This window comes from Musa acuminata, chromosome BXJ1-8, assembly GCF_036884655.1.
Source record: "Musa acuminata AAA Group cultivar baxijiao chromosome BXJ1-8, Cavendish_Baxijiao_AAA, whole genome shotgun sequence".
NCBI classification, from domain to species: Eukaryota; Viridiplantae; Streptophyta; class Magnoliopsida; order Zingiberales; family Musaceae; genus Musa; species Musa acuminata.
In genome coordinates, this window is record NC_088334.1 from 3,456,748 (window position 1) to 3,467,155 (window position 10,408).

The following is a 10,408-nucleotide window of genomic DNA, read 5'->3' on the forward strand; positions in this document are numbered from 1 at the left end:
CAGAGCAAAAGAAACTAGGGTCTAAATGTTGGGGACGCCAGACTTGAATCCGTGATGACAAGCGTCGTGGCTTCGACCGATAAGAAGACATCGAGAACACGGTGCGACTCCCATCTTCCCAGGTGCGGGGTTCGGAATGGGGGACGACAGGGTGAAGGAGGAGGCTCTCCGGATGCTGGGACTCTTCCCAGTGCTTCCCAAATTGGTCGTCTTCGATCTCGATTACACCCTCTGGCCTTTCTACTGGTGAGCATTCTGATCCCCAATCAAGATCTCGTCGTTTTCACGGATTTCCTAGGGTTAGGGTTTTGCTTGCTCCCTCTTGCACGTCTCCGGCCTAAGATGCTTGAAACAGATTACTCCGGTGGTCATGGAAATCATCTTGACAAGTGTGTAGGAGATTTGGATTGGATAGTTTTGATGATTCGTTGCAAACAAAGCTCGAACTTTCAATTGTATTTTTCTGATTTCTATGGCATATGTTGTGCAAACACGAAGGTAGAAAGGGGAAAACGGTAACTGTGAAGGTTCATTCAAATAAGAATGACATTTGAAATGCGAACATATCAACGGAAATTTGATTGTGTTTACAGATGTAGTAAAGCATAAAATAGGAAAAAAATTATGAGTGTCAATGAAATTTAGTGGGCATGTAAAGAAAATTTAGATTGAGCCAAGATGTCCGAAATTGTTGTCTTGTAATATAGATATGGCTTCGCCATGCAGTTTGATTCTATACCTGAGTGGATGAAACTAGGTGACTACTTACAGTCCTCGTGTGCATCTCCAAAAGAGATTTAGAAAAGCATTGATTAGGTCAGGAGAGTTATCTAACGCTGGTGGTGGGAGGAAAGGTCCAATTTTTGTTTGGGAAACCTATAAAATTAGTGATCACTTGGTGATTATTGGGCTTATCCAGATCCCTCATTTGCTCTTAACCCTACTGGCATTGGGAAAGGGGTATCTCCATTGTGTATCATACCACTTTTGACGGGGGATTTGTTTGGCTTTGTACTTTTTTTTTTCTGTTTCCTCAGAAGATGAAAAATTAGTTTTATTAACCTTTAGCTGTTCTGTAATAGGTCTTTTGTCTTCATTAAAAGGTGACTTTTTCAGCTTTAATAGGAGTTAGGTAAATAGCATGTAGATTTCTTTTTTCCACCTCTGACTTGATCTAATGATCTTCTTCCTTTGACCTTTTTTTCTTCAGAAGCTTGGTACCGGGAGAGTTGTCTTCTATTTGCTCTTAAAGAGTTGGTAGACACTAGAGCCACTCTTCACAACAAGAAAAACTTCATATTGACCATCCTTTTCCTTCACATCCTTTTTTTTTTGTTCATGAATATTCACATCAATCTTCTTTCTCCAGCAAGTATACCCTTCCCCTGTTTTGTCTGGACATAGTTCCTCTTTAACTGTGCTCTGTGTTGTGATATAGTCACTTTGGTTTTTGTTATGGCAGTTCTAATCTACTTATACTCTCTTATTTTGGTGTTTTCATACTATTTTGTGCTTGTTGTAGTCTACACACACTGATAACTAGCTGATTCCTTTTTGAACTTGTATAATCATTTTCTCTTGGTGTAACAAAGTGTATTTTCATATTTTTGTGACAACTTTATATTTTAGTTAAATTAGACATCATAAACCTTATGATGGACTCACAAGTTTATTTGCAAGGATCCATTCAACAAAATCAATGCAATCCGGATAATTTAGTCAATAAGCTGATTTTGAAGATGCATTTTCCTTTTCAGCTTCACATTGAAGCAAGATGACCACAGGCAGTATAGTATATTAATGACTCCACTAACATTTTCTAAACTATGTCAGAATGTGAAATCTTAGGATCAGTGGATTTTTCACACCCTCTTTATTTGAACTACCATGTTGCAAGAAAGGTAGTCTTAAACACTATGATTATTATTAGATGCTGCTAGTTATGTACTAAGAAGATGAAAGGTAGTCCTTAACACTATGATAATGATGGATGCTGCTAGTTGTGCATTAGGAAGGCGTTTGGTGTCCTTGGTTCTTTGATATGCCATCCAGCATCATGCTCGAAATCATTTAAAAAAAAAAGGTAGGCATTGCAGTGCATGTTAAAGTTACAATACGGTAGAAATGCTTGGTTTCTTCTTAATTTCCATTTTATCGATGATCATATGTGTTGCGTTTGATATTTGGTCTTTCTTTTCCAGTGAATGCAGGTCGAAAAGGGAAATGCCATCTCTTTATCCACATGCTAAGGGCATATTGTATGCTCTAAAGGATAAAGGAATAGATGTTGCAATTGCTTCTCGATCACCAACTTCTGACATAGCAAAAACATTTCTTGATAAGTTGGGTATCCAGTCTATGTTTGTAGCCAAGGTATGCTGGTTAAAAAACTTGCTTTATGCATTCACATCTACATATCATATGACTATGTACAGATGTACATGACAAGCATTCTCTCATAAGCACTTGTTATATATTGCAAAGTTCATATAAGTTTTGAATTTTTCCGTTCTGGAAGGCATGCTTACGTGAAGATTTCTCTTCGAGGATACAAACATTGTTCTAGAGATAAAACTAAATCATTCTATTTATGTTAACTTGTTTCCTGGGTTATTGTTGACTTCTAAATTTTTTGGTAGTAGGATATCTTTCTTTCTTCAAACTCTTATTTATTATTTTTTAGGTTTTGGTTGTATTATACTACATACCCAAAAGTGCTGCAGGTGATTTTGTTGCACATACATTGATTGCCTTCTTAAAAGAGAGCTAATTATCTTTGTGTCGATTCTTTGAGCTAAGGTGTACCTTCGTGGCCTGCAAACTATTGCAATTTATGTGTACGTACCCTGAATCATCACAGACCTACAACTCTCTAGAATTCTTTCTATAGATGATGTCTGTGCAATTTTGGCATTATCTTGAACGTTAGAGCAAACCTGATTTTAAATTTCAACATCTAGTATGTTTGCTTATGCATCAACGTGTATCTGCAGCTCTGTATCAAGCAAAATGCTAACAAGTGTGGTTCTTAAAACTAAGTGCAGTTTCCATATGCTTGAAACAGTGATTCTTGTCTTTGCCTGTTACATCATGTCACTGATTTATGATGACTCAGGAAATATTCTCCAGTTGGACTCATAAGACCGAGCACTTACAGAGAATTCATCGCAGGACAGGCATACCTTTCAAATCAATGCTCTTCTTTGATGACGAAGACAGGAATATTGAAGCAGTAACTTCTCTTGTTCTTTTCTTCATTCTCTCTTTATTTCATTATGTTTTTCAAGTCAATCACTACTGGATACCTGATGTTCCTTTTATCATAAAAGATCCGGTAACGTAGTGGACACACTGGAGTGATGTGATGTCCAAAAGATAAACCCACCAATTTGGAGGAAATTTTGAGAAAGTATCGTGATCCTTTCTTGTTCGTATTTCCAGTAGAATTTTGAGATAATATCATTTTGCATTTATCCATTTTTCAAAACGAAGTTTTACACCTGCCCTTATTTATAACCACATATAAGCCCTTTGAATTTTCTAAAAATTGCATTTCACCCCTTGTTGTAAAGCTCCATTATCTAATGAGATATATAGTCAGCTGACTATATCATCCTCTTTTTCACTTCACTTCCTCCACCCTGCTGTTCTTCTTCTCCCTTGTTATATTTCTCATTTATTCTTCTCATCTCTTCCTCATAATCCTTCCCCTGCCCCTTGCATATGCATATAGAATTTATCTTTTGGTATCGAAATACAACTTGATGAGATAGAGAGGTGTTTTTTTTATAAAAAATAACTATACCATCAGAAAATGTGTTAAATTAATTCGATTGATTGACAAAAGTACCCTTACGGTCGTTCAAGTTTCTGCAATATATGTTAAGGAGAGGAGGAAAAGTGTAATTTAGCAGGGGACATGCTCCTATTTTGATTTGTTTTCCCCATATTCTGAGCTCTTATCAGCATCTCAGGTTTCCAAAATGGGGGTAACAAGCATTCTGGTGGATGATGGGGTAAATCTTGAGGAGCTGAGGTCAGGACTCAGGAACTACGCAAGTAATTCTGCCTCCAGCAACACTAAGCAATCAGACTGAGGTCAGGCCTTCTTTGGATGGCGGTGATCTACTTAATTGCAGCAGACAAAGTCTTCCAAGTTCGGGCTATATATGCCCCATTACTGCATTCTTTGGTACCCATATTGCTGCTACATGCATACCTAAGACTGCTTATAAACAATGATATCTTTTGCTTCGATAAAGTGTATTTTAATGTGGAAGGCCGCATTTTATATATATACGTCTATCTGTTCAACGACAGAACTTACCGTAGGTCCCAATTAATTGGACTATTGTTTGTGGTGTGTGGGTGGAGTTATGAAACTATCTGTTGGTAGGGCCAGGTAATCTACGTAGACTGATTCTGGCATCCACACAAATAAATGCATGGACAGCAACGTTCCTTCAAACAATCGTTTTGACAGATGTGATCGTCTCAAGAACACATCTACTCATTGAAGGATCAAACCTATCTGACGATCATGCAATCTCGTAGGAACACAGAAAACCGATTAGTAATGTTTATTGCAAGGGATGCAATTTCATGTCAGGATGTGGCATGGAAGGATTGCAATTCTAGAAAAAGAAGGCAGAGAAAGAAAGAAGAGAACATTTGCAGGGTTCTTAGAGAAGCAAAAGCATGACTTCTTCAACTAGCTTACCATGTAGGATGTCTCTTCGACTGGCTTAACCTTAAATTGGCATGCTTCTAGTCATTCACATGGTTTGGTGGTGTTAGCTAATCTAAGCAGCTGTATTATTACCAAAACTTAAAAAACCAGTTCTGGAGATTAAGAATAAGTAACGAAAGATACGGAAACACAACAATTAGATTAAATGTGCTTTTAGTAGTATTCAGGCCACAAGCATGACTTACAGGATTTTGCGTCCAATTCCATCCTCCCACATAGCTGCTGGTTGGATTCATATTGCTGTAGCTACTCATGCCTGTCGGATTCATAAATGTAAGACATTCTGTAGTTCAGAATTCAATTTAGCTCGGAATTTCCAAGGTTACTACAGGCTGGAGGATTTCAGAGACGTTTAAACTAGAGTAGTATTATTACAAGCAAGAACGAACAAATTACCTCCGATGGTGATATGAAACCTCGGCTTCAAAACTTAAACTGTGAAATAAACAGTTTATATTAGTTTTAGTTTAATGAATAGTACAAACAATAGGGAAACAATCTTCAGTGATGGATACAATCAGATGGATAAGATTCTGATGGCAGGTGTTGAAGGCCACACATCATCTTCTGAAACGATCAAAATCATGAAAACATATCCATATGTTTCGCTGAATAGGTTTCAAAAACACCTTATCCAGGACTCATGCTTCGACTCTGACCATTGAACCAAAACATAATACAAAATTAGTACCTGCATGCAGGATCACATCATTATGTCCGAGAAAAATCCCATGAATAAATAATTAAGTAAACACATATAACACTAAACACTCGACTCCAAGATGACACTATTAACAAAGTCAGGAAATTGTTGCTTTCATTTTATGATCAGACTTGAAGTGAAAGTTTTTAGTGTGTACCATACTGAATTATTATTCCTAAATTTTCAGAGAACAATGTATGTTATTTTTTAAGAGCAAAAGAGTAAATAATATACAATGTTGGGTTAACAGGTGATTCACTTTGCTTGCATCAATACAATCAACTTGGATTTAGTGTTTCTTTTATGACATCTAGATCAGCTTTTTATGAAGCGTAAATAGGTCACAAACCTTGGCAGAAGAGGCACAGGGCACTGTATAAGAAGTCAGATGACGCAAATGCTGCTGCCATAATATCCCAAGCATAAGTCAGATGGACACTAAGTTGCATAGTATGGCAACTGCATCATTTAACACTGCCTTATATTGGTTGTGGGTTTAGAAATGATAATCAAACAACACTTGACATGACGATATTGCATGACAATTCCAGTACCAACAAGCATCTAGCGCTAGGCACTGTATCTTGAAGTAACAAAACAATACTCATCAACTTAGTGATGGCAGAGAATTTCTAGTTGCATCTTAAAGGCAAAATAATAGCTCTGAGATTAATAGGATTGCCGGTAAAAGATATACCGGACAGAGAACAACTTACTGGCATTTTATTTGTTGTCAGATGAACTTAATATATACTCTGTCAGCATTCATCTTCTAGAAAAACAGAACTTGCAACAGAAGATGGTTTGCGATGAGTTGTCCACTTCAGGAATTTGGAAGTCTCTCTACCTTTCTTCAAGTTGAAAGAGCTGAGATCAATTGATTATGGTGGCTGCTCCTTCCAAAGCGATTTTTAAATCATGAATCAGTCAATCATAGCTCATACAGAGTTCATCGGAGTTGAGTGAGTTCTACAGATAACTACTCATTGTTAAGATCCATTTCAGACATCAGTCTAATTCACAGATTAATAGATAAGTTTTTGTCCAATCGTAAGATATTCAATGCTAAACCTGCATCAATCAGCACCCAGTAGATAAAAATTGTTCTACTGAAAGAATGAATCCTGTGATTCTTGAAGCCATTTGTTCGTTAACAATGGTAGAGCAGAAATGAACACGACCACTGGAATGAACTTGAACATTCCATTAGCCAATTCTGATACGAAGATGTTGATCAAAGCTCCAGATATCTACAAGGAAAGTGTTTTTTAGTATTAATAGTGATGCCTTAAAAAGAAAATTTCCCGGAAGCATAAGAACTAAAAAGTGAGAAAGATATTATATTGGAGTAAAATAAACAAGTTAATAGGTTAAAATGCAAAGTCTTAAAACCAAGTGTCAACAAATAGTTTGTAGACAGGAAAACAAACTATATGCTATTCTACTGCTGGTGGACTGCATAAACGTAGAAATGACTAAGAATATCAAGAGTAACAACAATCATAATAAAGAACACAGTAATAACATAATAATGTTATGATTGTTCCATTCAATACAAATCAAAATATATGTTTGATCTGATGATAACTAAAGAAACTGGGGTATCTGTGTTCAGAGAATGAAGAGATCATGGACATGAAGAAAAACAAAATGAAACCTGACTATATAAATTTCAACTCCAAATAACACTGCATGAGGCTTGATTAACCCAGCAGTGCTGTGAAGGTGATTTGTGGTAGTAGTAATTGTACATTTTGTAACAAAACATCACCTTTCCTGATGCGACGAACCTCTAACATTCTTGCACTACAAATCATTAATCAGATCTGCCAGTGCCGTAGCACCACACTTGATATTCAGCACATCTCCACAATCCTGTAGTCAAATGCATGCATCAAATATTATTAAGATCAGACTCTGGAAGGCATTTTTCTATTGCTTCATCACAAAGTTCAAGTGTCATCTCGATATTTTGTTCAGTGTAATTTATATCAATAAAAATATTGCAAATTTCTCTATTAGCAACCAAATTTTTGGCTCTCATCTCTTCAAATAGTTGTGTTGCCTCTGTCAACCTCTTCTTCCTAACAAGCCCTTTAATAAGTGCATTGTAAGAACCACGACTGAGACTGAACCCTTTGCCAATCATTTCACTGTGAAAATAACAAGCTTCCTTCATGTTTCTGGCCCTGCAATGCCCCCTGATCAAAATGTTGTATGTATTCTCATCAGGCATTATCCCACTAGCACGCATGTCCTTGTAAATTTTAGTTGTGGTCTTCATAGTTTTCTCCATGCAGTAGTGCCTCAAAAGAGAGTTATAAATTGCACTGTTTGGCACGATACTCCTCTCCAACATCCACTCCAAAAGCCTCCTTCCATCCTCTAACATCCCAGCAGTGCAAAAGCCATTCATCAATACATTAAAAGTCACAATACTTGGTTGAATACCTTTGTCTAACATTTCCCTAAGAAGGTCATGTGCCTGATCCATCTCGCCTGACTTGCAATAGGCATCCATTATGGTAGTATAAGTGTAAACATCTGGGCAAAGTCCTGCTGCCTCCATGTCCACCATGGTCTTCACAGCCTGTTCTATATTACCAATTTTACAAAGACCATTTATCAGTGAATTGTAGGTAAATACATTTAGCTCTAGTCCCTTGCCAGAGGTCTCACGCAGAAGCTCATTAGCGGTCTCTACCTCCCCTTGCTTACAAAGTCCATCTGATAATGCAGTGTATGTCACAACATTCGGGACAAGGCCCATCTGAAGCATCTCATTATGGAGATAAAAGGCATCATTCATCTTCCCTTCCTTGCAGTAACCGTCAATAAGTGCAGTGTAAGTAACTTCATCAGGACTCAGACCTTTACCAACCATCTCTCGGAATAATTTATTTGCTTCGACCATATTTCCACTCCTAGAGAGTCCATATATCAGAGCAGTATAAGTGACCGTATCGGGAACTAGTTGGCTATTCTTCATTTCTTCAACAAGCCGATACACCGCAGGCAGCTTACCGCTTTTGCAGTATCCATTAATCAGAGTAGTATATACGACATGGTCTGGAGCTACTCCACGGAACATCATTTCCATGAACACCCTCTCTGCTTCCACTACCTTTTCATTCTTACAGAGGAGGGTGATTATACTGTTAAAGGTAAAGGCATTCGGCATCAAACCCTTGTCACCCATTTCTTCGAACAACTCAGTCGCCTGCAGAAGCTCCCCATAGCGGCAGTACGCATCAATGAGGGTGCTATAACTTATAATGTCAGGCGAAGCACCCACTGTTCCTTCCATCTCAAGAAGTATCTTATGGGCTTCTCCAGTCTTTCCTGCCCCGCAGAACCCGTCAATAAGGATGTTACAAGATTTGGTGTTCCACCGAAGACCGAGTTCTTGGAAGTCTGAGAACGTACTCAGCATATGATCGAGCGTCAGGCGACTAAGCAGTGCGTTGCAAGCATCAGCAGAGACGATGATCCCGTAAGTAACCAAGTGGCGGAAGAGGGTGCGGGCTTCGTCGAGCCTATTGATGTCAACGATGGCGCCGAAGAGCAAATCGAAAACGGAGGGGACGGAGCACCAGTACTTGTAGGTGTAGATCACCCGATCGACGAAATTTCGATGAGAGACGAGGCCGTCGCGGAGCAGCCGGCGCGCAGATGCTGGTTCGCCGGACACGACGGCGACGTGGGCGGCGATGGCCAGCGCCTCGGCGGGGACGGGGCGACCGCGGGGTCGGTACCAGTGGAGGAGGGCGCCGACGAGGACGGGGTCGGAGCGGAGATGGAGGAAGGCCCAGACGAGGTGGTCGGAGCGAAATCGGGCGGCGAAGGGGCCGAGTATGACGTCTGGGGACTCGGAGCGGCGCTGCTTGAGGGCGGTGACGATGCTGCGGACGAGCTCCGCGTCATAGATGGCGGGCTTCTTGAGGGAGTAATCCGGGAAGGGGCGGATGGCGGTGGCGATGAAGTCGACGGGAAAGGCGTGGCGTTGGCTCGACAGCTGACGGCGGTGCGCGAGGAAGAAGTAGCTTTTTGGCCTCGTAGCTGCGGCGTGGCGGAACATGAGAGAGTGTGCTCTTCCGTCCCCCTCCCCACTCCCCCCTCCCTCTCCACTCTCTCTCTCTCTCTCCCCGCGAGGTCAGAACAGACCAGTTAGCAAGCGGCCTGCTAACTAAATGGGCTGAGAAAATAGATTGGGCTCAGTTGGGCCGAAGAAGCAATCAATTTTGTACATTCATGGGATACGATCCCTCAAAAGTCGACGGATAGCACACGTGTGCTTCAAGATTCGTGATCAAGTTTTCAGAACTACAGTTGCCGTATCCTATTATTGGACTGAGAGAAGACCTCTTGTTTTGCGCTATAATCCATCAAAAGAGGTTGTCCTTGTGCTTCTAGATTCGTGCTCAGCTTCTGTGCTAAGGCGGAGGGAGACCGCGCAGCCCCAAGACAACGACGGGGCGAGACCGGGAGGTGTTCGACGTGGGCGGCACTCGCCTCGAGGCCCCATTGCGGAAGCAAGCCTGCCGCCCACCCTCCGCGCTCGCCCATCTCCACGTCATCTTCTTCATCCAACGAAGCAACCACAACCTCAAGGAGGCGGCGGCCAACACCGTCACTCCACAGCAGATGGCCGGTGGTTGGCAATATTCTTCTCCTCTGTGAAACAGCTGCTGCTGGGTGAGTTCTCCAAATCGACTGAAACAGATAGCTTTCAGTCGCGTTGACAAAGGTGCCATTTTGTGGACTAACAAGGGAGAGTTAGCTGGCTGACACTCTGTGTGATTGCAGATAACACCTCGCAGTCTTGCCGGTGGATTGAAATGACTCCAGCTTGGGATGGGGTGGCTTTCACCATCTACCGCACACTCCTCATGGCCATCCAATAATTCAAGATTTTTCCCAATCAATCATGCAAGAGGTTTGACCCCATGGAAGCT

General features: G+C 40.6%; 2 protein-coding genes across 5 annotated transcripts; one reads left to right on the plus strand and one right to left on the minus strand.

Annotated features, from left to right (window-relative positions):
• The first annotated feature begins 86 nt into the window (after positions 1–86).
• Positions 87–4,314, plus strand: LOC135680706 (uncharacterized). Its single transcript, XM_065194832.1, has 4 exons — positions 87–246; positions 2,202–2,373; positions 3,116–3,232; positions 3,975–4,314. Exons 1-4 carry the CDS (start codon positions 137–139, stop codon positions 4,095–4,097), a joined length of 522 nt encoding a protein of 173 aa, XP_065050904.1. The 5' UTR covers positions 87–136; the 3' UTR covers positions 4,098–4,314.
• Positions 4,315–5,009: 695 nt separating this feature from the next.
• On the minus strand, positions 5,010–9,589 carry LOC103993835 (pentatricopeptide repeat-containing protein At1g05670, mitochondrial). Of its 4 annotated transcripts, none has more exons than XM_065194831.1 (4): positions 7,225–9,589; positions 6,525–6,703; positions 6,170–6,422; positions 5,010–5,441 (listed from the first exon to the last, which is right to left on the minus strand). In XM_065194831.1, the coding sequence occupies exon 1, from the start codon at positions 9,529–9,531 to the stop codon at positions 7,348–7,350; it is 2,184 nt and encodes a 727-aa protein (XP_065050903.1). In that variant the 5' UTR covers positions 9,532–9,589; the 3' UTR covers positions 5,010–5,441; positions 6,170–6,422; positions 6,525–6,703; positions 7,225–7,347. The 4 variants fall into 4 exon arrangements, with proteins under 4 accessions (XP_065050903.1, XP_065050902.1, XP_065050899.1 ...); XM_065194830.1 differs by adding an exon at positions 5,803–5,912 and having other exon boundaries at positions 6,170–6,703; XM_065194827.1 differs by having other exon boundaries at positions 6,170–6,703.
• Between the last annotated feature and the right edge of the window lie 819 nt (positions 9,590–10,408).

What these genes read in the sequence shown, in the direction of transcription:
- LOC135680706 (XM_065194832.1), top strand. Translation starts at nt 137, where the DNA reads ATGGGGGACGACAGGGTGAAGGAGGAGGCTCTCCGGATGCTGGGACTC. An exon ending in ACCCTCTGGCCTTTCTACTG is followed by an intron (nt 247 to 2,201) that starts GTGAGCATTCTG and finishes TTTCTTTTCCAG; the next exon opens with TGAATGCAGGTCGAAAAGGG. An exon ending in AGTCTATGTTTGTAGCCAAG is followed by an intron (nt 2,374 to 3,115) that starts GTATGCTGGTTA and finishes ATGATGACTCAG; the next exon opens with GAAATATTCTCCAGTTGGAC.
- LOC103993835 (XM_065194831.1), bottom strand. Translation starts at nt 9,531, where the DNA reads ATGTTCCGCCACGCCGCAGCTACGAGGCCAAAAAGCTACTTCTTCCTC.